General features: G+C 41.5%; 1 protein-coding gene across 4 annotated transcripts in view; it reads left to right on the plus strand.

The window, feature by feature from the left end:
- The window catches only part of ksr2 (kinase suppressor of ras 2), a 159740-nt gene that overhangs the window by 120338 nt on the left and 12128 nt on the right, over positions 1–27274 (plus strand). For 2 of the 4 annotated variants that reach the window (XM_051692674.1, XM_051692650.1), the window contains exons 19-21: positions 7767–7901; positions 12642–12771; positions 13517–16235. In XM_051692674.1, coding sequence (XP_051548634.1) covers positions 7767–7901; positions 12642–12771; positions 13517–13663 — 412 coding nt within the window. In that variant the 3' untranslated portion in view covers positions 13664–16235. Of the gene's footprint in view, positions 1–7766; positions 7902–12641; positions 12772–13516; positions 16236–27274 lie in introns of those variants that run through there. The other 2 variants (XM_051692665.1, XM_051692656.1) reach the window with 2 other exon arrangements.

A 27274-nucleotide genomic window follows, 5' to 3' on the forward strand; every position in this document is an offset into this window, starting at 1 on the left:
ACTGGCATGCTGAATCAGCATTTCCATGGGAACCCTGGCTGTTTCCATGGGAAAGCTGATCATTACAACCTTCAGCTGTGAGCGGCACCAGCCTCTTGTTTGTTTCCCCGCTTATTTAAATCCCCTCGTGTGTCGTGTCTGGGGTTGGATCATTGTTATTCTGTTGTTGTGATTGTCAATGTGAATGTATTGTTTGCTGTCAAACGTTAATCGTGCACTATTGTTTTCAAGTTGGATATCTCTCGTGTGTGTGTTGCCGTGTTGTTTGAAGAAGTGTGGTTACCTTCTAATGCGCCTTCGCCTGTGATCGCTGCCCAGCTCCCTTGGAGGAGGATTCCTCGTTTCCGCCCAAGTGTCAGGGGAAACAGTCGCCTGGGCTTAACTTAGTTTTGGTTAAGAAGAACTTTTGTATTGATTAACAAACTAATTTTCTCTGCTCTTGGGTCCTATCTCTCACCCACCCTGACACATACATCCTTTCCAAGAAAATTAACTGCATTTTTCAGCTTGGAATAATGAGAATTGGAGGCAGGGTTGAATTGTTTTGAGAATAATGTCACAATGCGAAAAATGACTAAATTACAGTAATGACATGAGTAATGAAACAATTGTTTTTCATCATTTAAATCAGCATAAATTCAAGGCAGTATAAAAACTTTACAAATTAAATAATCTATACTACAGATTGAAATATAAGGATTATAATTGAATACAGATACAAATTAGATTTTATTAATATTATTATTAATGAATATATATATAATCATTTATTTGCTTATACTGTATACTGTATATATATAAATACTGTATGAGCATAGAAATGAATATATATAATCAGTAATAATAATGTTAATAAAATCTAATTTGAATATGTATTAAATTATTCTGTTTATATTATACAGTATACAGTATATACACTGGCGGCCAAAAGTTTGGAATAATGTACAGATTTTGCTGTTTCAGAAGGAAATTGGTACTTTAATTCACCAAAGTGGCATTCAACTGATCACAAATATAGTCAGGACATTACTGATGTAAAAAAACAGCACCATCACTATTTGAAAAAAGTCATTTTTGATCAAATCTAGACAGGCCCCATTTCCAACAGCCATCACTCCAACACCTTATCCTTGAGTAATCATGCTAAATTGCTAATTTGGTACTAGAAAATCACTTGCCATTATACCAAACACAGTTGAAAGCTATTTGCTTCATTAAATGAAGCTTGACATTGTCTTTGTGTTTGTTTTGGAGTTGCCACAGTATGCAATAGACTGACATGTCTTAAAGGAATAGTTCACCCTCAAATGAACATTTGCTGATAATTTACTCACCCTCAGGCCATCCAAGATGTATCTGAGTTTCTTTCTTCATCAAAACAGAATTTAAGACTTTTAGGATTTAATTTCAGGCCTCCTCCTCTAAACAATGCAAGTGAATGTACAACATTTTTTGACGGTCCAAAATGCATTTTTAGGGTGCATCAAAATAATCCACACGACTCCAGTCGAGTAATAAAGTTCTTCTGAACCCAAACAATTGATTATTTTGAGAAACAAAACAATACTTATATACTTTTTAACTGCAAATGTTCGCTTCTGTACATCTCTGTGACGTGCGCTCATGAGAGGGATGACGTAAGCTCGTTGGTAAGGTCACGCGTCATGTGGAGGAGGAGTCAGGAAGTGCGTCATTGTTTAAATTTTTTTTCTTATTATTATTATTTGGAAATTAATTTTAATTTAATTTTATATTGTTTTGAAATTGTTTTGCATTGTTTTGGTTTGTGAACGGTGCTTAGTCTGTGCTCTGTGCAAGTTTCTCTTGTAAACAATGACGCGCTTCCTGACTCCTCCTCCACGTGAAGTGTGACCTTACCAATGAGCTTACGTGATCCCTCTCATGAGCGCACATCACAGAGATGTACGGAAGCGAACATTTGTAGTTAAAAAATATATAAGTATTGTTTTGTTTCTCAAAATAATCAATCGTTTAGGTTCAGAAGAACTTTATTACTCGACTGGAGTCGTGTGGATTATTTTGATGCACCCTAAATATGCATTTTGGACCATCAAAAAATGTTGTACATTCACTTGCATTGTTTATTTTTGGGTGAACTATTCCTTTAAGGTCAATATTAGGTCAAAAATGGCAAAAAAGAAACAGCTTTCCCTAGAAGCTCGTCAGTCAATCATTGTTTTGAGGAATGAAGGCTATACATTGCTTAAAATTGCAAAAAAAAAAAAAAAAAAAAAAAAAAAACTGAGGATTTCAGACAAAGGTGTACACTACATTCTTCAAAGACAAAGGACAACTGGCTCTAACAAGGACAGGAAGAGATGTGGAATGCCAGATGTACAACTAAACAAGAGGATAAGTACATCAGAGTCTCTAGTTTGAGAAATAGATGCCTCACATGTCCTCAGCTGACAGCTTCATTGAATTCTACCCGCTAAACACCAGTTTCATGTACAACAGTAAAAAAAAGACTCGGGTGCAGGACTTATGGGAAGAGTTGCAAAGAAAAAGCCACTTTTGAAACAGAAAAACAAAAAGAAAAGGTTAGAGTAGACAAAGAAACACAGACATTGGACAGCAGATAATTGGAAAAGAGTGTTATGGATCTTAACCCCATTCAGCTTTTGTGGGATCAGCTAGACTGTAAGGTGCGTGAGAAGTGCCCGACAAGACATCCACATCTATGTGAAGTGCTACAGGAAGTGTGGGGAGAAATGTCACCTGAGTATCTGGACAAACTGACAGCTAGAATGCCAAGGATCTGCAAAGCTGTCATTGCTGCACATGGAGGATTTTTTGATGAGAACTCTTTGAAGTAGTTTAAGAAGTTCTGAACATTTTTTTCAAATTGTAATAGTAATTCTTCACGTTATTAATGTCCTGACTATACATAATGCCACTTTGGTGAATAAAAGTACAATTTCTTTCCATAAGAGCAAAATCTGTACATTATTCCAGACTTTTGGCTCCAGTGTACAGTGTATATATATATATAGAGAGAGAGAGAGAGAGAGAGAGAGAGAGAGAGAGAGAGAGAGAGAGAGAGAACAATTCCACCCTGCCTCCAAAACTCATTACGAAAAAACAAATCTTATTGTCAATATATACATTGTACTGTCAGAATAAGCATTATATAAATGTAATGTTCATTCATTCATTCATTCATTCATATATATATATATATACAGTATTTACTGTAAATAGTTAACATATATACAAATAATGACATAAGATTTTGTTTGTGATGAAATTTAAGGTGGGGTGGAATTGTTCTGAAAATAATGTCACAGTGCCATATAATTCCTAAAATAGCCTTAATTTTCTTTCAGTAAAATATAATTTCTTTTTTTTCTTTTTTATTTTGGACATGACCTGGACATGTTCATGACAGGTTTCGTGAGTTTCACCCAAATGTTTTAATAGCATTTGGTTCTTTCAGTGCAGAGTCTCTTCTGTCAGTTCATTTTTAATTATTATTTTTTTATATTCAATTTGATTTATTATATTTAATATATTTAATTATGTATTAAGATGGCTTGAAAGTGCTGAGAAGTGAAAAGTAAATTATCTTGGGCAATGTGAAAAAACGTTTCGCCACCACGGCTCATGACCGTGATGATGTTGATGCTGTTTTTGGCACTCGTCCAGTTTGTGTTTGCGTTTCTTGCCTCTTCGAAAATGTTTTCATTTGCATCAAAAGCAGTACATTAGCATCCCCGATGGAGTGATATTACAAACACTCATACACATTGGCTCATCTGATTATGAGGCTGATTTTTGCACAAGCGTGTTTACGTACAGTATGTTGGCAGTAATTACCGGGAAAGGATACGTCTCCATAGTGACAGGTTTACATTGCAGCCATCAAGTTTCTTGGATCCGTGTTCTGATCAGCCCACCTCCACACATCTGTGCCCATGTGAATTATTATCAGGAGTTATTACGAGGAAAGTATAGTATTTGAGAATGGCACATTTCTCAGGCCATCAGGGAATTGCATGCTCTAGCATAATTGCGCATTGTTTATCTGTACAGCTCAAGCCTGGCTCTCAATAGCATTAGTTATGTATTATGACTCAGGTCCTGACTGGGTATTGTAATAAGATCTGATTATTATGGGATTTGGTGCTGTTTGAAATAAAACATCCATCAAAGGCAACAACTAGCAGGTATGGGAGTTTAGTGAAGCTGTGGACGCACTCATACTGAAGGATTAGTAAATGTCAGGGATGTTTAAGAGGGGCTGTGTGGGTTTGGGCCTTTTCGAGAGATGAAGTCATAGGAAATCTACATATCTGATGGGATTTGAGACACTAGCTGTTTTAAAGCACAGTTTCAGCATCAGACAGCAATACCATGGAACTGTCTGATGCAGATTGCACAAAAATGTAATCTTTCTGCTCCATTCTGCAATTTGGGACAGTCAGGGTGCACAGGTTTTTATCAGTCCAACAGTAAACAAAGTTGTGCTTACAAGTTCCCAGTCTAGTTTTTCTAGATACGTGGACAGTCCGTGTCTTTGCGTGCCACCAACGCACAAGCAGTCATAGTGCGCATGCTTTGGACATGTCCATACAAGCTTGCAGCCAAGTGGTATACTTTGAAAGTCTGAGCACTCGACCATGCACAAGATGAAACAGCACATGGAAAAACTAAGTACTGTATACCCTAGCATCAAGAAAGATGTAGTCACTAGAATTGTGACTAGTTTGAGTTTCTTAGCACTGAAAATTTGGAAGATATGCAATGGAGTTTTGTTTGAGACACTCAGTAGACACCTTGAGTACACTGTATTTATGATTTATATGTATGTTTTTAGAATTACCCACCCCTAAACATGGTTGGTTGCTTTACATGTCACTCAGACCGTGTTTTCCAGTCTAAATCTGTAGTTCTTGACAAGAATAAAAGCTGCGGTGTGGACGATACAGTATATTGATAGTCAAAGTTTGGCTATGCAAGACTAACATTTGACTTGCACTCATTATATTGGATTTATGTCAAGGAATAATGAACTTTAAGGTTTTTTTGTGTGGTATATATTCATCTTAATTCACTAAGAATGCTTCACACGCAGTGAAAATGCTGTTTTGTTTTGCAAACGCTGTCTTATAATGCTCTTCTCCATTATTTGATCATTATTTGATGAATTACTGCAGCTATTATCAATAGAAAATGTAAGCATACATCTCTTTTAAATGAAATTATGTTTTCCCACCTTCTTTCCTCAGACGGTAATATGTATTCATAGTGCACAATTTATACAACAGACGTTGACCAATGTGCTTTACAACTAAATCTATAAAACACAATTCTACAGTAGAATAAGACTTAAAAAACAAATAAAACAGTAAGACACACATTAGGCAACACATTAGGCAACATTAAAATCCAGAGAGAAAAACTACATTTTTAGCAAAGATTTAAAAACCGACAATGTCGGAGCAGATCTTATGTGTATTGGCAAACTGTTCCAAAGCTTGGGTCCAGCTATGGCAAAAGCACGTTCACCACTTTGCTTCAGTCTAGACCTAGGTACACTAAGCACTCTTTGAGTCCTCGCTCTAAGAGCTCTGGAGGTATTATATATACTAAGTAGATCAGAGAGATAAGATGGAGCTAAGTTGTTTAAGGACTTATAAACAAATAAGAGAATTTTAAAATCGTTTCTGAAGAGGACTGGTAGCCAGTGTAGTGAGGCTAAGATAGGTGTAATGTGTTCACGCTTCCAAAGACCTTTCAAGAGTCAGGCCTCCTCCTCTAGATGGACCAAAGATGATGAGTTTATTCCATAATACAGGGAATTACAGTAGTCTAAACGGGATGTAACAAACACATGGATCACTCTTTCAAAGTCTCTTGTAGAAAGAAATGGCTGAACTTTAGCTAAAAGATGTAAATGAAAAAAAGTAAATCTAACAACTGAATTTATCTGTTTGTCTAATTTAAGATCCCAGATTCTTTACACATGTTTTAGCTTGGGAGGCAAGGTGGCTTAAATTAAAATTGCGGGTAGCAGTGCCATCAGTGAGACCAAACAAGATAATCTCAGTTTTATTTTCATTTAAATTTAAAAAGTTTGAGGACATCAATAATTTTATGTCCTTAAGGGCAGGCCAATAAAGGATCGAGACATTTTTTTCCTGTGCATCTCAGAGGCAAATAAATCTGGGTATCGTCAGCATAACAATGGAAGGATTCACCATGTTTCATAAAAATAGATCCGATTAGAAACATGTATAAGGAAAAAATAACAGGGGCGAGAATGGAACCTTGGGGAACCCCCCATAGAAGATGTGCTACAGAGGATGTGAAGTTACCTAGGCTGATTGAAAACCTTCTATCTGTCAGATAAGAATGAAACCATTTGAGAACAGTTCCCTTCATACCCACACAGTGCTTGAGACGAGATTTAAAAATTCCTTAGATAAAAAATCAGTTATGCAGCAAACATGAATGATGAAGTCCCCAAGAATTAAAAGTCTTTCATGATTTGTGATAATTCCACCTAGAAAGTCTGCAAACTCATCGATAAAATCCTTGTTAGGTTTTGGAGGTTGGTAAACCAGCATGACCACAACTGGGTTTACGGTGTTAATTTGATACATTTGTAATTCAAAACTATGGAAAGCGTCTGTCGTTAGGGACCGACACTGAAATTTGTTTTTAAAAACAGATGCTAGTCCTCCACCCCATCCCGTGGTCCGAGGGGAGTTAATAAACGAATATTACTGAGGCATGAGTTCTGAGAAAGGGGTTTGGTCTCCTACATTTAGCCAAGTTTCAGTCACAAATAGAAAATCTTATGTGTTTGATGTAATAAAATCTTTCAGGATGAATGACTTATTTACCAGTGATCGAGCATTTATCTATGCCATCCTGGTCAACACCACATCGTAAGCCAGCTGTTTTTCATGACATAGCGGGCGTAGATTGCAGGGATATACTCCTCCACGGCAAATCTGGGGCGATACACCCAAAGAGGATCTGATGGTAGAATCTGAGGCAACAGGTAGAATTCAGTGATATGGCTCCTCCAAGGAGCGCCAAGAAATTAATCAATCATAGCCCAAGGTGAAGGCAACAGAGAACGGACAAGATTGAGCTGCCAACCGAGATGCCAGATATGATTTCAGCTTGAGAGCGATACCTCCTCGCTTTCCGCATCTTCTGTGACTGCAACGTTTCTTCTGGGGAATATCATAGGGTAGGTGGCGCAGGGAAGCAGGTATGTTTGCTAGAAAGGGGGGAGGACAGGAGCATGGTGCTCTTAGAGCGTTGTTAGATAGTCTTTCGAAGGTATATTGAATGTCAAAAAGCTGTGTATGGTCATAGACCAGCAGAGTAGAAATTTGCAGAGTTAAAAGAAATATAAAAAAATACAAGGACAAACAGATCTCCCAGTAGACGGCATGCCACACACACTGGCGCCATCTTGCTCATGGAACTAGAACCGGAATTCAATGTACAAAGAACAAAGCACAATCTATAATGAGCCTATTTTACATAAAAAGAAGACCTGTTTACGTGGTATGACAATGACTTTATTGAAATACTCAAGACACAGTGCTATTTCAGCATTGATCATGCCTCCGTAAACAAAATTGCAGGTGGTTAGAATAAAATACCATGCACAAAAATGGTGCAACCGTTTAGTGAATTCACCCAACAGTGTGTCGTGGTTGATCATGTTTTATAATTCAAGTCTCTCTCTGTCACTATCTTTGTCTGTGTCTCTCTCTCTCAAGTAGGAGAAAGGATAAGTTGCGGATCCCAAGCGGCTGGCTGTGTCATCTCGCTCCTGAGCTCATCCGTCAGCTCTCCCCCGAGACGGCAGAAAACCAGCTTCCTTTCTCCAAACAGTCTGATGTGTTTGCCTTTGGGTGGGTCCCCCTCTGCCCCCGCTCAGCACCTGTGTTCTCTTCCTCACCAGATTTCTGCCTTTTATCACTCAGAAGCTAAGTTTATTTACAAAATTAAGGTTTTGACCATCACCAGGCCCTTATGGTGTCAATCAGCATTAATTTTGGATAATTGACATGATTAACCATTTCACAATGTACAGTATATGTATTATGTAGTGATGAAGTCATCAAATCGGAAAGGTTAAAACACATGGCAATACTATGGAAACTTTTTGTTAATGAAATTCTAAATAGGGGGGCCGGGGCTAGTTGTCACACTTTTTACCCCAATTTCAGGTCTAGTTCATTGAACATACATTGACCTTTAGTGACAACATGTCCCAACAGCGAGGCATATTATCACTATATGGGGCAAGTTGTCACAATGGAACTTGAAAGTAAACCAGTGGCGTTTGTTTCAAGTGAACATTTAGGGTGATGGGGGAATGTGTCCCCTCCATCACAACCACCAAAACACCTCTCTTTAAATCTACACCTGCATTAAACTGCCCATTACAGGTTTTAAAAAAATATATGTAAATAAAACCACACCTGTCATATCACTTTTGAAAATATGGATTAAAACACTGGAGTCATCTGGATTACTTTTATGATGTCTGCACGTGCTTTTTGGAGCTTCACATTTTTGGCACCCATTCACTTTCATTTTATGGAGCTACAGAGCTGAGATATTCTTCTAAAAATCACAATTTGTGTTCTGCAGAAGAAAAAAAATCATCCACATCTGGGATGGCATGAGGGTGAGTAAATTATGAGAGAATTTTAATTTTTGGGTGAACTATTCCTTTTAAGTTTACTTAAGGGGAAAAGTAAAATGCTACAAACAGCGGTATCACGGAATTGATTCTCCAATGCTGTGCCTCGACCAATCAGATTGTATTCATAAGAGACCTTTGCAAAACTGGAGCTCCATCTGTAGTTAATTCTACCTGACCCAGGCCTTTCCAGAGGCAGTGAGTGTGTGGGCCAAATTAATAAAAGAATGGATGGATGGACGATTGAAGAAATGAAGGAATGCTGCTCTGTTGGGTCCTAACACAATTGCGTCCTCAGCTGTTCTCTCCATATGGAGGCTCTGTCACACTGTCACTCAATGGGAGCCAAATACCGCACCCATGCAAGCTGCCCAGCTGGTCACACTAAAGGGACATTACCTAGAGGTGACCCCATGGCAGTTCTCCCTTTTGTCCCTTCTGCCTCCTCTTCATTTGCGTTGTTCTCTGGGAATGTGTTATTTTAATGCAGCAGAGTTCACAATGGCTTTTAACAGAGTAGCTGTGTCATTACGTGGGGTATGTTATGCAAATAATGCTTTTATGTTCAGTTTTGTGGACTTTTTATAATTTGTTATATGGTGCACACTGTACAGCAGGGCTCTTCAACTACTTCCTTGCTGGGGCCAGATTATCCAGATGAAAATGTGACGGGGGCCAAACTTTTTTCCGTGTTTATCTTAGCTAAAATTTTCATTGTAACTATCATGTTAACATGAAAAACAAAGCTAAACACGGTTAATACTATGAGTTTAATTACCCTAAAATCGTCAGGGGTATTCTTTTAACATTTTTTTAAGGTCTGGTTATAAACTTCTTCTAAAGATATGGCTGAAGAACACACCCTCAATGAACAAATAGGTTTTGATGAACTTTCCTTTGAAAATAAAAAACAAAACTAAATGATGATTTTAAAGGCATATTACGGGTTCAATACAAGTTAAGCTTAATCGAGAGCATTTGTGGCATAATATTGATTAACAAAAATTAATTTAGACTTGTCCATCCTTTTCTTTAAAAAAAAGCAAAAATCTGGGTTTCAGTGAGGCACTTACAATGGAAGTTAATGGGGGCCAATTTTTTAACGTTAAAATACTCACTGTTCTAAAAATATAGACACAAGACGTAAACAATATGTGTGATAACATGCTTTTCTATGTAAAGTTATAGCCAATTTTACAGCTTTGTTACCATGACATTGTAATGTCAGCAAACCCTAAAATGACTGTAAAAAATGACAATTTAAACAACTTTATAACTCAAATAATACATGAGTTTAACAGAAGAATTAATGCAAGTGCTTTAATAAAATTATAAGCTTCACATTTCTGCCTTTAAACCCTCCAAAAAATTGGCCCCCATTCACTTCCATTGTAAGTGCCTCACTGTAACCTCAATTTTTGCCCCCCCTTTTTTAAAAAAAAAAAAAAAGGAGTGATGAGTCAAAATAAATTCCTATGGTAATTTATATTATGCCACAAATGCTGTCGACTGAGCTTAACTTGTATTGAACCCAGAATATTCCTTTAACAATGCAGGTATATTGTTTACAAATTATGAAAACTGAGGAAGAACATAATATGATACATTTACATTTATTCATTTAGCAGACTATTTTATCCAAAGCGATTTACAAATGAGGAATACAACAGGAGCGAGGAATATCCTAAGGAGGCATTATTACTATAAGTGCTGCAATACAAAGTTGCAGATTGCTCAGAGAAGCACAAGTAGAGAGGAAGGTGAGAGACAGTGGTGAAAGAATGAATTGAAAATGTACTTATTTTTTTAAGAAAAAAGACTTGCGAAGAGTGCTCGCGAAAGAGATGTGTCTTTAGATGTTTCTTGAAGGTGGTTAGAGATTCAGCTGCTCGGGTGGGTTTGGCAGGTCGTTCCACAGGTGAGGAACAGTTGAAGTGAAGGTCCAGGAAAGTGATTTTGTTCCTTTGTGGTATGGCACCACAAGGCGAATTGTAGTGAATTGGTTTGTTCAGACAGTTCATGTTCATGAACGATTCAAAACACAGATTCACTGATTGTTGTCCCTGAGCTGCATTTTAGGTCTTTAGGTCACACCATGTATTTAAATGTTGCTTTTTATTAAAATTTTTGACTCTTTTATATAAATTAGGACGTTTTGTAGTTGTATTAGTTGGAAGTGTATCTGTTCAAGTTTAATACTGTCAAAACTAAATATGATAAATATTTATACAGTATATTTATGATTTAGTCACATATTATTCTCATAGTTATTTAAAAATAAAATGTATTGTAAGTACTGTTGCTTAAACGTAGTTAGCTGCTTTTTCCGTAGCTAACTGCTTTTTCAAATGGTTTGCTTGATTGCAGTTTAACAACTTTATGAGTAGCTTATAGTTTGGCAAGCTAGAGTTTCAAAGTAGCTTCCCCAACACTGACCTTGTACAGTATGTTATGATGTTTGGTTTTAAATAGCAGAGCTTAGATGATTGGGCTTTTAGCAGAGCTCTTCTCTCAATGATTGTTAATTAGCTCATAAGTGTGGTTTAATAAACTTTAACACGAGTGTACTCTTTAGCGCAGAATACCATATTTTTCAGCAGTCAACAGCTCCTCAAAGTCATTTAGTAATTATCTTGGACGACTTATAACTATATCAGCTACACGGAATGCAAAGTAGAGCACCAGATGTGTTTTAATAAAGCTTTTGACCTGCCGTATTGTGGCCCATCAGAGAAGCCCTTACAATTCTTCAGATGCCCTCATCGCACACTCAAACTTATACTTGAGGATTTCCAATTGACTTTCTATTGTTCATAAATTAATCATTTTAATTGTTGATCTATTTATATCTTTTGAGATTTTAACAAATACACCATTAATAAACCTTTTTTTAATTCAGTTTTATGAGATTTTACTGTATTTGTGAGGATGTTGTCAGTAATTTACCCCGCACAAGTATAGAGATCCAAGTACGCACACAAATTCAAACTTAAACATATATCTGGGGCTCTGGGATAGTTGTCACACAGGGAAGTTGTCACAAGGGTTTGATCTCGGTAACGGTTCGGTTTGGAGAGTTTTTAAAATGTTTTGTATGTTGATTTCAAACACCTAATGTGGCTCAAAAGCTTCTTAAATGTGATTTTCTATTTATTTATTTATTTATTATGAATTCTACCCTCCAAAGTAAATTTTCTCTATCATACTATTTTTGTAATAGCTCTTGGGTAAACAAGTGAATGTTATCAAACCACATTGGCATACATTAAGACAAGAGTCAATCATATTATGAATCATACTTAGGACTTAAGTCAGGACGGGGCATGTTGTCACATTTTTATTGGGTTAGGTTGTCACTTGTGTTTTAAATGTCATAAATGTATAAAATGTATTAATTACAGTACTGCATGTTACCTTTTCCATTTTTTTTCTTCATAATTGTTTTACTTTGACAATTTGGCCGAAAAGCCTACTATAGGCTGTTTAATGCAGTGTAGATTTGAAGAGAGGTATATATTTATTTTTTTTTTTTTGGTGGTTATGAAGGGGGATGAATGGGGAATATGCCCAAATATTGGGGCAAGTTGTCAAAAAAGGTTAACATCCTGCGTAAAAATGGTGACAATTTTCAAAAGGTTTTTTTTATTTTTTGTAGCCAAATCGTTGAATTATGTGGCTATGTAGAAACCGACCCTGAGAAATAGTCACTGGACTAAAAATTGTGAACACTAGCTTTGGGTTTCACCTATTTGTAAGGACTGTTTATTGTTATTAACTTAACAAAATACAATTAAGAATTTTAGATGTATTTAGATTTAATGTAATTTAAAAATAATATATATATTAGTTAAAGACATTATTTGGCCCATTTACAAACATTTTATTCAAAAGCATAGTGAAACAAGTTCACACACACACTAACTCTCAGTGTCATATGTTTCAGCACAATCTGGTATGAGCTCCATGCACGTGAGTGGCCCTTTAAGAACCAGCCGGCTGAAGTCATTATCTGGCAGGTGGGGAGCGGAATGAAGCCCAACCTCACTCAGATCGGAATGGGCAAGGAGATATCCGTGAGTGTTTCCCTATGTCTCTCACCAACAAAATAAAGTTTTCTGAATATCAGCTATTAATCTTATTAATCATTTACTCACTCTTGTGTCATTCCAAACCTGTATGACTTTCTTTTATTCGTGGAACAGGAAGGGATATAAGAAGTTGAAAAGAATGTCATAAAATGAAACTGAATTGGGACTGGAGCTGTCAAGCTCCAAAAAGGACTAAAATGCTTCTTGAAAGTACCATTAAAGTAGTCCATACGAGTTGTGTGCTATATTCCAAGTCTTCTGAAACCATATGATACCTTTGTGTGATGTTATTCGATGAAAATCTTCCCTTCAGACGGAGGTCTCTAAACACATTTGTGCTTGCGCTCAATTCAAAACATTCAAACGAGGTGCATTCCCATGGTCCTGACACACATCTTGCCACAACACTTCTTGCCACACCATGTTTGAATGAGCACAAGCCATCGTATGGCTTTAGAAGACTTGGATTATAGTGCATGAGTCACATAGAGTACTTTAAAGTACTTTTATATGGCTGGTTTGACATCTGTGAAGCTTGAAAGCCCTAATAATCTTCCATTTTCACTGCACGGGAAAGAGCTGCCTGGATATTCTGCATAACATCTCCTTTTGTGTTCCACAGAAGAAAGATGGTCACACAGGTTCAGAACATCATGACATTTAGATCACATTTAGGACCAGAACCTAGTACTTGTTTATCAGAAATCCTTTTTTCTTCCATCTTGTATAGGACATCCTGCTATTCTGTTGGGCATATGAGCAGGAAGAGCGGCCTAGCTTCTCCAAGCTGGTGGAACTACTGGAGAAACTCCCAAAACGCAACCGTCGCCTGTCTCACCCAGTACACTTCTGGAAATCAGCTGAGTATGTCAAATGAGCTAAGCTCAAAGCGCCTGTTTATAAAACAAACAAAATAAAACGCGAAACAATCGTGAAGTAACGTTAATGTTAAAATGAAGACTCTAACCTAACCAGAGTCCCTTCTGGATTGTGCATGCATTCTGCTGTATTTAGCAACGTTTCCTAAAGGCAGTGATCATTTCGCATACTCAGAGCACACAACGGTATTTTCTGGTTTATAATTTGATCATAAAAGGGAGATGTTTTCTATGTTTTAATCTGTTTGATCTGTTTTGCATATATCAATTGCTTGTGATTATTTCTCATTATTATCTTTCGGTGAATGTTTTTTTCTTTCTTCAACCACATAGTTCTGAATCGACATTGCATTTTTATAAACAGCTGAATCTGGTTTTATTATAAGTGAGTTTTTGTCTGTATTGTTTTTGCTTTGTTTTTTAGTCATTGGATGAATGTATTTATTTTAAGATTTGAAAAATGTACCCTTCAGATTTCTTTTCAACTTGTTTATTTTCTATCATTCACCGTGCATCAGTGTTTCATGGAATTCCATCATGCCATTTATTTTTATGTGTGGACATTCCAATTACAAAGCTTTATTGTAACGGAGGCAGGCGCTGATTCCAAGAATGTGAAGAATTTCTCTCCCTTCCTGTCATTTTGTAGAGGTAGTGCATACAGCTGTCACACATTTTCTTGCGCAGTTCGCATTGCCTATATAGAAAGATGCGTTCGCACAATTGCGCCATAATTAACATGCCAACGGCTTTGTCGCCGGAAGGCACCAGCGTATGTATATTATCGACACTTGAATTGTATCATGCCTAACTGTGACAAAACAGAATTACCTGGTGTAAACTGCTATTCCTGAGCCTACGAAAATGAAAAGGGATAGATATAGCTGACTGTATCTATCACACTTACAAACCTTTTTATTATCAGTGCATACTTATGAATGTTTTAGCATAATTTAAAGCTTTGCGTTGTTTGTACTAGGCTACACATTCTTGTATTGCAGAGATGCTTAATAGTGCACTTTTCACCGTCACGACATTTGTGTATTATTTCACATCACATCACATCTCATTAAAATGACTGTTGCATGTTGCAAGTTATGGAGTGTCCATGTTGTAACACAGAACGCTGATCATGTCGAATTGAGTGTGAAGGTTCGAATTCAGTCTCTTAAGTTGGTGTCGCTAGCTCGGTATGGCTTAAAAAGAATCGCTTAAACACTTATTGCCGTCTCAGCAACGTGCACTCTGGGTACAGACAATCTACTCACATGTAAAGCCATGATTTATGGGTCATAAACTTGTTCGCAAAACTTGTTGCTGCTGTTATTTTCAAAGTGCTCAAAGTTTATTTTAGGATCACAAAAATACAGATATTGTCAAGTGGGCGTTTATTTTTGTACGGTTGACCATTTTTACATGCATGAGAACATTTATAAGGGGATCTGTTAAATGTTAAGACCTCCAGAATGGTATCATACAAAGTAGTTTTACTAAACTTTGATGAAATACAACAAATTAATAAAGTAATAAAAATGATATTGAAGTCTACTGTATATCAGGACTAGCGAGGCACAGTTTTAAACCTATAAATAAATAAATGTGCTATAATGTTTATAATTATTTTTAAATGGGATCTAGAAGTGTGTGGACAGTGTTTTCACGAAATTCATGGAAATGAAAGTAAGAAGAAAATCGGATCTTGTTAACAACCATTATTAGCAGCTCCCATATCAGGCCTTTTTAATAGCCTGTGGACTTTGCTTAATAATCTGTTGCTGTAATTAATATGCCAATCATTACATCCGACCTCATTGCCATCTACTATATTTCTGCCCCATTATGAATGTATGAACTGTGTTCTGTGTGTATGTGTGTTATTTTTATATTTTTCTTGCTAGCCACGTTTATTTGGTGGTCAGTGATTATTTATGAACACTTCCATCACTCTGGTTTTTGTTTTTTATTTTATTTATTTTTTTCTGATATTGTGTGCGTGTCTTTGCAGGTTTATTTGATGGCCTCCATGGTTGAGTTTTTTAGTTTTTTTGTATATGTATTTCTTGTAAGTATATATAAAAGCTTGTATTTACTGATGCCTTATGGTCCATGGCTTAGCGACTGGTACTCATCACAAGCTCTTTCTTTGCACTCATCCTTTATGAAAATATATGAAAATAAAAAGGTGTTGATTTTGGACATTTGTTTTTCTGTTTGTCATTTATTTTACTCCTTGTCATGATTCATGTTTTATGTTGTCAGAAATTATATAGTACAGTGTGTAAAATCTTTAAACCTGAAATTTAAAGATAATGTGCAATATTTATTTGTTTGATAAATTCTTAAATGGTTCAAATACAGAATTATTTGATTTTAATTTGCTGATATTTTAATGAGTTGGATTGAGAAAAAAAAAAAAAAGCTTTTACTAAAATATTTTTTGCACCATGAAAGCTAAGTAAAAAGTGGCTAAAATAAACCATAAATCCTCATACTACTTTTTACTAAATGCAATATATTCACAATTAACAAATTATGTTTATTTAAAGCATAAATTATAAGTACAGATTAGAAATAAACAGACATGATTACATTAAACAGGCTTCTGACCTATCATTTACATCATTTGAACTATCAAAGCAATGAATCAAGACTTCTATTGAGGCAACTTCCACACTGATACATTTTCCTTTGAAAATCTCTAGTAAACTGAGATTTCAGTCCAAAATGTATTAATGTGGATGTGGGCCGAATCTTGCTGGAAGGCTTGAGTCAAGAAGGAATATTTTCCGTTCAAACATCCAGAGCTAGAACTCTTTTGTATGTCTAAGAACCTTGGTGATAGACACCATGTGAATGCAGATGTCAAAGGCCACACCTATAATGGCTAGTCTTTTTAATGAGAGAACTGTCTGCACCTGTTGCTGCAGTCTCTCCCTATGCTGATGAGCTTATTTGGGTCAGGTCATTGTTTAAAATTCTTAAATGAGGTGAGTCTGCAACTCACTAGAGATACAGTACATGCTACCAGTTCTCCTAGAATGAACGTTAATATAACTACATATTTGTAAACGTCATGGTTACTTGCGAAACCTCCATTCCCTGATGGAGGGAACGAGACGTTGTGTCGATGTAGTGACACTAGGGGTCACTCTTGGGAGCCTGAGACACCTCTGGACTTTGATAAAAGGCCAATGAAAATTGGCGAGTGGTATTTACATGCCACTCCCCCGGACATACGGGTATAAAAGGAGCTGGCGTGCAACCACTTATTCAGGTTATATGCTGAGGAGCTGAGACAAGGTCCGGCCATTTCAGCGGATAGGTCAGCGTTATGGCAGGAGGGATGCTCCATCAGGGAATGGAGGTTACGCAAGTAACCATGACGTTCCCTGTCTGTCACTCACTCGACATTGTGTCGATGTAGTGACACTAGGGGTCCCTATAAAAAATGCCGCAACTGGCTGAACTCTGTTATGTGAATTGGAGGTGTGTGACGGGCAGACAACTGGGTGCCTCGTAGCCAGCGCACCAGGCCGACACGTAACCTCCCCCAACATAGTTATGAGTGTCGAATGGCCCTTTGGGGACAAGTCGACTACCCAAAAGATAGAGACAGGCTAGCCCAGCCATGGCCTCTTTTCCCCTTCTTTTTTCCACTCCCTAAAAAAAAGGGGGAATATCCAACTGGGACGACCAGGTCTAGTCGGGGGGTGTCCCTCCCAAGGGGAGGACACTGCGGAGACCACACCTCGCCCAGAGAGAGGGGGGATATTTAAGTGGAAAGACATCACATGGTCTTGCCGAACTATGTCGGAAGTGTGTCATGTGGAGAAGTCTCATGGTAGGTCCTACCCAATGGGGGAGGTGTTACTACAAACATGGAGACTGTGGCAGAGGGGCCTCTGCCCAAGGAAGACGCAGTTTCCAACAGGGAAATGAATTAGCGGAAGATATACATCGCATGGGGTTACCCACAGGGAACTGCCACATGCGGAGCACCTACCCCAGAACAGGGCTTTTCGTTAGCATGTGTACTGGGCCGGCAGCGAGTCTCTCTGAAAACTCGACTGCCACAGGGCTCGGAGGAAGTCAACCAGGGAACCTAGTTTGTGAACACTACTGGGAGTTAATGGCACACGTCTTCAGCTCAGGGGAGGTGAAAGGTGCTATGTGCAAGTGATACACCCGGCTGGCTATCCCGGACTTATCTGCTTGTATTGCGTGCCACTACCCAGGACGAAACTGGTTCCACCTGCAGGTTGTAGAACCTCACAAAATTGTTGGGTGTTGCCCAGCCCGCTGCTCTGCAAATGTCTGTTAGAGAGGCACCCCTGGCCAGGGCCCAGGAGGCCGCTACACCCCTGGTAGAATGGGCTCATAGCCCTACCGGGGGCGGCACGTCCTGGGCGTGATATGCCATAGCTATGGTGTCAATGAGCCAGTGGGCAATCCTCTGCTTGGAGACAGTGATTCCTTTCCGCTGTGCACCAAAGCAGACAAAGAGCTGCTCAGAGATCCTAAAGCTCTGTGTGCGATCCAAATAGATGCATAAAGCACGCACCGGACACAGTAACAACAGGGCTGGGTCTGCCTCCTCCTGGGGCAGCGCTAGCAGGTTCACCACCTGGTCCCAAAAAGGGGTCGTGGGGACCTTGGGCACATAGCCTGGTCGGGGTCTCAAGATCACGTGAATGTAGCCCGGACCGAACTCGCTGACAGAGAATGCTTGCAGGTCTCTTACCCTCTTGATGGAAGTGAGCGCAGTCAGGAGGGCAGTCTTCAAGGAGAGTGCCTTAAGCTCAGCTGACTGCAAAGGCGCAAAGGGGGCTCTCTGTAGACCCTGAAGAACTACAGAGAGGTCCCATGAGGGAACGAGGTGTGGTCTGGAGGGGTTCAGCCTCCTGGCGCCTCTCAGGAACCTGATGATCAGGTCATGCTTCTCTAAGGACTTACAGTCCACTGTGTCATGGTGTGCTGCTATAGCAGTTACGTACACCTTCAAGGTGGAAGGGGACAGCCGCCCTTCCAACCTCTCCTGCAGGAAGGAAAGCACCGATCCAACTGCACATCTCTGGGGGTCTTCCCATCGGGAAGAACACCACTTAGCGAACAGACGCCACTTAAAGGCATACAGACGCCTCGTAGAGGGGGCCCTAGCCTGAGTGATTGTGTCTACCACTGCGGGTGGTAGACCACTTAGGTCTTCCGCGTCCCATCCAGGGGCCAGACATGGAGATTCCAGAGGTCTAGTCACGGGTGCCAGTTGGTGCCCCGTCCTTGAGAAAGAAGGTCCTCCCTTAAGGGAATTTGCCGGGGGGGGGGGGGGGGCTGTTGCGAGGAGCGTGAGGACCACGTCTGGGTGGGCCAGTAGGGTGCTACCAGGACAACCTGCTCCTCGCCCTCCCTGACCTTGCACAGAGTCTGTGCAGGTAGGCTCACTGGGGGAAATGCATATTTGCGCAGTCCAGGGGGCCAGCTGTGTGCCAGTGCGTCTATACCGAGAGGTGCCTCGGTCAGGGCGTACCAGAGCGGGCAGTGGGAGGATTCTTGGGAGTCCGAATCGACTCCAGATCAGCTGGACCACCTGAGGGTGGAGTCTCCACTCTCTCCTGAGGGTAACCTGCCATGACAGCGCGTCCGCTGCAGTGTTGAGCTCGCCCAGGATGTGAGTGGCTCGCAGTGACTTGAGGTGCTACTGACTCCAGAGGAGGAGACGGCGGGCGAGTTGTGAGATACAACGAGAGTGCAGACCGCCTTGGTGGTTGACATATGCTACCGTTGCCGTGTTGTCTGTCCGAACTAACACGTGCTTGCCCTGGATCAACAGCCGGAACCTCCGCAGGGTGAGCAGAATTGCCAGCAACTCGAGGCAGTTCATGTGCCAATACAGCTGCGGGCCCATCCACAAGGCGGCGGCTGCATGCCCGTTGCAAACGGCGCCCCAGCCCGTCTTGGAGGCATCTGTCGTGACCACTACGCGCCTGGAGACCTGCTCTAGGTGAACGCCTGCCCGTAGAAATGTGAGGTCGGACCAAGGGCTGAAGGGGCGGTGACAGACCGGCATGATGACTACGCGATGTTTCCTGCGATGCCATGCCCATCTCGGGACTCGAGTCTGAAGCCAGTGCTGAAGCGGTCTCATATGCATCAACACGAGCGGGGTGGCCACCGCTGAGGATTCTGTATGCCCCAGGAGCCTCTGAAAGAGTTTCAGTGGAACCGCTGTTTTCTGTTTGAACTCCTTCAATCAGGCCAGCACTGACTGTGCGCGCTCGTTCATGAGGTGCGCTGTCAACGAGTCCAACTCCAAACCGAGAAAAGAGATGCTCTGAACCGGGAGGAGCTTGCTCTTTTCCCAGTTGACCCGAAGCTCTAATTGGCTGAGGTGCGAGAGCACCAAGTCCCTGTGTGCACACAACATGTCCCGAGAGTGAGCTAGGATTAGCCAGTCATCGAGATAGTTGAGAATGCGAATGCCCACTTCTCTTAACAGGGCTAGAGCTGCCTCTGCGACTTTCGTGAAGATGCGAGGGGACAAGGACAGACCGAAAGGGAGGACCTTGTACGGATATGCCCAACCCTCGAATGCAAACCGCAGGAAGGGTCTGTGTCGAGGTAGAATTGAGACGTGACAGTACGCGTCCTTCAGTCTACCGCCGCAAACCAATCTTGATGCCGGACGCTCGCCAGAATGCGTTTTTGCATCAGCATCTTGAACGGGAATCTGTGTACAGCCCAGTTCAGTACTCGCAGGTCCAAGATTGGCCGCAACCCACTGCCCTTTTTCCGTACGATGAAGTAGGGGCTGTAAAACCCCTTCTTCATCTTGGCCGGAGGGTCAGGTTCTATCGCACCCTTCCGTAGGAGGGTGGCGATCTCCGTGCACAAGGTAGAAGCGTTTTCGTCCTTCACCAAGGTGAAGTGGATACCGCTGAACCTGGGCGGGCGCCTGGGGAACTGAATCACGTAGATGAGTTGGACGGTCCGGATCAGCCATCGCGACGGATTGGAAAGCGCAAGCCACGCATCCAAGCGCCGCATGAGGGGGACCAACGGGACAATCTCGTCGGACGTACCAGCAGGTGGGGCCTTGCGGCAGGACGGAGCTCGAGGTGCCACCGCATGTCGTGGCCATGCTGAGTGGACATCAAAGCACTTACCTGGCTCCTTGTGACCACCCCCGGATCAGCCTGGGATGGGGTGGAAGAGGTCACATCGGGGGCGGATTTGTGCTACAGCTGTGCGCGCAGGGGTGGGGAGACTGCCGCTGGAGCGCCAAACCTGCAAAAATGGAATGGTGGACGGTGGTCGTGATGATGGCCGTGCACACCAGGTATGTGACCTAGGGAACAAGGAAACCACTCTTGCTGAACTGTTGGGTACCGCAGCCAGTTGGGCATGCGGCGAAATCCAATGAAAAGGCAACAAAAGATTCTCCTCCCGGCCCTCCACCGGGGTATGGAGTGGTCTTCTTACCAGCTCCAAGGCAGTGGGTTTCGTCGACCCTGGGTCGCCCGTCTCAGGGGCGCTTTGAAGCCTTTCGTGGGTTCTTGGTGGCCAGCCGTGAGACGGGTGGTGTCTGCTTCCTGCGGTGGGCTTCACGGTGGGGCCAGGCCGAAGGGGCAGGTGCAGTCACCGCAGGGGGATACCCTTGGCGATGAGCAGGCGGGGTGTGAGATCTTGAGCCGCGCCGGGGGAGGATATGCTGGATAGCCTCCATCTGCTGCTTCACCGTTGAGAACAGCTGGGCAAAGTCCTCGACGGTGTCACCGAATAGGCCAGCCTAGGAGATAGGGGCAGCAAGGAACCGTGTCTTGTCAGCCTCACCCATCTTGACCAGGTTGAGCCAAAGGTGGCGCTCCTGGACCACTAACGTGGACATCGCCCGCCCGAGAGACCGTGCCATGACCTTCGTTGCCCGGAGAGTGAGGTCGGTCGCCGAGCGCAGTTCCTGCACCAGATCTGTGGTGGAACTACCCTCGTGCAGTTCTTTTAGCAGCTTGGCTTGGTGGACCTGCAGGAGAGCCATGGCGTGCAGGGCAGAGGCGGATTGTCCAGCAGCACTATAGGCTTTGGCCATCAGGGACGACATGAACCTACAGGCTTTGGACAGGAGCTTTGGGCGTCCACGCCAGGTGGCGGGGGAATCGCCGAATAGCCCCTGGCTGCCCCGCCATCGAGGGTAGTGAGGGCGGGGGAGCTGAGAAATCGGGACCGGGCAGTAAAAGGTGCCTCCCACGATTTTGTCAGCTCCTTGTGCACTTCTGGAAAGAAAGGCACTGGAGCGGGGCGTGGCTGCTTTTAGCGGCGCCGCGAGCTCAGGAACCAATCATCGAGCCGCGAGGGTTCGGGGGAGAGCGGAGGGTTCCACTCTAGCCCGACGCTCGCAGCCACCCGGGAAAGCATGTCCATCATTTTCGCATCAGCCTGTGACTGGGCAATCGTCCCCGAAGGGGGGAGCCCAGCTGAGGCTTCTGCGTCCGACTGGACAAGCCCACTCTCCGATGCTGCGCTTGAGAGCTCATCAGCTTTGCGGGCTCCAAACAAGAGGTCGAACTTGCCATGAGACGAGCCGGCGGACTCATCCGGAATCCCGATCTGGGCAGACGAGTGTGCTGGGGAATGAGAGGTCCGTGGGGGGATACCCGGCGGAGGCGGTCACATTGGGGTCCCCAAATCGCCCCCAGTGCTAGCCGCGCTGTCCTCATACCCGTAGGTAGAAGGACCGAGGCGAGGAGCCACTGGGGTGGCTTGCTTTCTTACGAAAGCAAGCCGCGACGGCAACATTGCCACGGTCATGTTCTCGCAGTGAGTACATGAACCATCCACAAACACTGTCTCCGCATGGGGCGCGCCCAGACACGAAAGACAGCGATCGTGACCATCTGAAGTTGCGAGGTAACGACCGCAACCAGGAATAATACACAAACGGAAAGGCATCTTTAAAAAAATGCGTCTTTAAAAAGACATTCCGTGTGTGCCACTCTTTTAGAGAAATATACTCTTTTAGGAAAATATACTCTCTTTTTTCTGCCGAAGCACCCAGGGGCATTCTCTGCAGTGCACCAGTGCAGAGGAGGGAGAAGCCGCTGAAATGCTCCGTCAGATCCAGCAGAGGTCAATGAACAGTCAGCTCAGTAAACATCGATCGTTCGGCTCCGAAGAGAAAATCTGAATGAGTGGTTGTATACCAGCTCCTTTTATACCCGTATGTCTGGGGGAGTGGCATGCAAATACCACTCGCCAATTTTCATTGGCCTTTTACCAAAGACCAGAGGTGTCTCGGGCTCCCAAGAGTGACCCTTAGTGTCACTACATCGACACAACGTTGAGTGAGTGACAGATAGGGAACTGAGTTTTACGTGCCGCATTCTACATTTCGCTTCAGTTGCCTGGTGAATTGAACACGAGGCGCTACAACAACTGTGCTTTTCACTTAACACAAATCACGAGTACAACAGGGCTTATGACTTTATAAACACTTATTTTTCGCTCTGTCACTCACACACTGCTATTTTATCATATCAAAAAACTTTTACTCCAACGCATCATTTGAAAAACAATTCATTTTAACGCTTGTACATTATTACAGACCCACCAGCCACCTACATGCAAACACTTATTCCAACGTGATTAGCTTGTGCAGAAGCTCATCTGGACTTTAGAATTGGAAGACAACGATTCGAGCCCAGCCAAGCACACAAGCTGAACCATGAGACAAAAGTGTAATATAATTGACACAAAAAGATATTGCTTCTGAAAATGTGCTTTTCATGTCGCATTTGCTTTTACAACACTTTTAGTTTAGATGTTGGTTTAAGTAAGGATGTCTGTTTATCTTTTACCTCTCATTTGCTTTTAGGACACTATTGGTTAGGTTTAGGTTAAATATTTAGGTTAGGGAGGTACGTTTGACTCTTTAAAACCTACATCTAATATTCACTTTAAAAACCTCATCTGATTATGAAACAATTGCACTCGCTTTTGGCACCCCCTGCTGGACAATTCACTGGGAAACTGCAGAGAAACATGTAACAAAGCACATAATTTTGTTTTGCAAAAATATTGCCATGGACACATAATATTCATGAGATCCAGCTGGACACATGGCAATAAAATGGGTCTTAAAGGCATTTTACAAAAATTATTAAATAATGTTTAACTTACAGTATACATTTTATGTAAAATTTGAAATAAACATTAGTTAATATTATCAGTTGTGTTACATTGCTTATTTTATATGCATTATACTGTATAAAGTCTCATGGTAGTCAACAAAGAAGATGATATGCTTAAATATGTTTATGCAAAACAAATATTTAACACTAATCATAACCTCACTTAAAGGTACTGTAAGTGATGTCGTTGTGCTAACTTTCATCACTGAAAAGACTGCAACAGTTGGGTTCTGTAAGTAAAAATCCCATTCATTTTCTCCATAGGTGAATTGATTTTTACCAATTACTTATAAGCATTTAAAGGGATAGTTCACCCCAAAGTGAAAATTCTCTCATCATTTACTCACCCTCATGCCATCCCAGATGTGTCTGACTTTCTTTCTTCTGCAAGTCAAGTCATTTTCATTTGTATAGCTCTTTTCACAACACACATCGTTTCAAAGTAGCTTTACAGAAAATCATGCTTTAACAGAAAATGAAACTCTTATATAAAGTCTTAGAGTGATCATTGTGTAGTTTGATTAAATATGATTGTAAATTTTGTATAAAAATAAATAATTAAATAATAATTGTATAGAACCCCAGTGAGCATGCCGAAGGTGACTGTGGCATGGAACTCAAAACTCCATAAGATGTTGGTTAATGGAGAAAAATAACCTTGCTGAACTGTTGGGTAGTTTACTAATTTTAAAACATGACTTGCACTGCACACAAATAACTAATATTGGCATTATATTCATGCTGTTTAGCCAGAGGGGAGGGCAGTTCCCCTCTGGCTAAACAGCATGAATATAATGCCAATATTAGTTATTTGTGTGCAGTGCAAGTCATGTTTTAAAATTAGTAAACTAAGTAAGTGTTAAGGGCCATTGTTTAAACAAAGATTTTGTATGAACAAATGACTTTTTTGTAAATTAATGACTAATGTGTTTGAAGTCCATCCTGGACTAACTGCAGAAGTTCACATAGATGCATTGTCCTTTGTTAGTTGGCTGATAAAGGCTTTTGTTGGCAATTAACTGATAGTCTATGTATTCCATTTTAAGAGTGTAGTCCATCATTAGACCAAGGTGTTGCAGGCAGAGATCAGTGAGGTGCATTGCAGTTCAACCGCCAGGTCATTTCGGTGAGGTCTATCCTAAGTCCAAGGTTTAGGCAATGGCATATGAAGTATCCCATGTCTTATGGTTGCAGTTGGCATCAGTTCATCCTCTGAAGTTCATCATAATAGACTGAAGTGATGTCTGGATGGCACGGGCTGCATTTAGTCATCATCACTCAGAGACACATAGCAGTGGAGTGCGACACCAAGCAGGAAAAAAGCTGGATCTGGCTGGCTGTGGTAACCTCGGGGTATGAATCCCGAGGTTGAGACAGGGAAACAAATAGAATAATATTAGCGTAGATGCCACTACATTTATTGCAGAGTTATAGAATATGACAAATGTTTCTGATTCCGGCAGACCTAACTAAAGCAGCATAATTGTGAGTTGATGGATAAATTAGGTGGTAATTAGATGAGTCTTTAGTCTAGACTTAAACTGAGAGAGTGTGTCTGCATCCCAAACGGTGCGAGGAGTTAATAATATTAAGAAGAGGTTCTGAGATTACAGGGAATACCTCTTTTAAGAACTTAGTTGGTATTGGATCTAACATACATGTTGTGGCTTTTGATGTTTCAATATGTTTTTTTAGCTCTTCATGACCTATAATAGTGAAGGATTGAAGTTGCTTGTAAGGAAATTTATGAGACACTGTTTTCTGAGGTACTGTGACAGACAATTGCATAATTCCAATTTTATTTCTGATGATTTCAATTTTATCAGTAAAGAAATTCATAAAGTCATTACTATTGTTCTGCGACAGAATATCTGATTAAGTTGAGTACTTATTCCTAACCAATTTAGCCACAGTACTCAATAAACATCTAGGATTGCTGTGGTTATTTTCTATGAGTTTGCTAAAATTGCTGATCTGAAAGCTCAAGCCTGGAGTGCTTGAAAAGACTGTATTTATATTTTCTGTTATTACATCAAGTTCTTCTAGACGTTTTGGCTTACTGAGACAAATCTGGAAGGTTATTAGTGAAGCTATCTTTAGTGGTCGAAAGAATAGCTCTACCTGAAGGATAGCGTGGTGTAGATTGAGTGACATTTGCTGATCACGGCATACAAGAAATGAAGTAATGATCTGAGATGTCATTGCTCTGTGGCAGAATTTCTGTAGTATCAACATCAACTCCTTATGACAGAATTAAATCTAGCGTATGATTATGGCGATGAGTTGGTCCTGTCCCATTTTGTCTGACTCCAAGAGAGTTGAGAACATTGATAAATGCTAATCCCAATGTGTCATTTTAATTATCTATGTGAAAGTTAAAGTCACCAACAATTAAAGCTCTATCCACAGTAACTACTAGATCTGATAGAAAATTTGTAAATTCACCAAGGAAATCAGAATACGGCCTGGGTGATCTATATACCATAGCAAGGGAAAAAGACGACAGAGATTTTTTATTTATATCTGACGGTGTCACATTAAGCATTATTAATTCAAAAGACTTAAACTTATATCCTGTCCTCTGAGTAACACCAAAAACTTCACTGTAAATTGTAGCAACACCTCCTCCTCGACCCTTCAGACGAGGTTTCAGTCAAACAGAGTGCATCCAAACCATGATCTGTAATAATTTCATTTACAATTTGTGCTTTGGTTGAAAGAGATCTAATGTTTAGTAGACCTACTGTGGCGGGGTGAGCAAGAGACAGACATAGTGGGTGTGGCGTCAAGCCTCGGAGAGGCATTTATTGGAAATAATAATAAATGTAAAATGTCCATAAAGGGGATAATAAAGTGTCCAGGGGGAATAATGTTCATAATAAAGGGGGACTCTGGCATCCTCGCGGTGAGACGGGGCTCCATGAAGGGCGGGGTAGTGTCTATGGAGTGGCCCAGGCATGAGCTGGGTCCGTCGGCTGCACACGCTCCCCTCCAGGGTCCACGGCACAAGGGGTGGCGGCATTTTTGGCGGCCTGACTTCCCAGGCCCATGGCAGGTGAGAGGGGAAGGCGGCCCGGCCTCTAGCCCGTCGGCCACAACGTGTGCTGTTCTCCCCCGGCGACTCCGGTGGTCCGAGGTGTGGGTCCGGTGGCGCATCCACTCGTCCAAACCCTCCCAGCTCTGGTCCCGGGCATGCGAGGATGCCAGTATGTGCACACATGGAGATTTGAAGCCGCCCCCCCCCCCCCCAGAAGAGGTGCGCTCTGTGTTTAAAGACAGCGGTGATGAAGCACTATTCACATCAGGTGTGCTTGATTCACCGCTGTCAGAACGAGGCTTATTAATTATGCACCTCTTCTCGCTCTCTTGCCCAACTCCCGTCGTAAGCCTGGCTGAAGGGCGGCCCTAAGAGGCGGGGTGACGATGACAAGC

The sequence above is a fragment of the Myxocyprinus asiaticus genome, chromosome 4 (assembly GCF_019703515.2).
Source record: "Myxocyprinus asiaticus isolate MX2 ecotype Aquarium Trade chromosome 4, UBuf_Myxa_2, whole genome shotgun sequence".
NCBI classification, from domain to species: Eukaryota; Metazoa; Chordata; class Actinopteri; order Cypriniformes; family Catostomidae; genus Myxocyprinus; species Myxocyprinus asiaticus.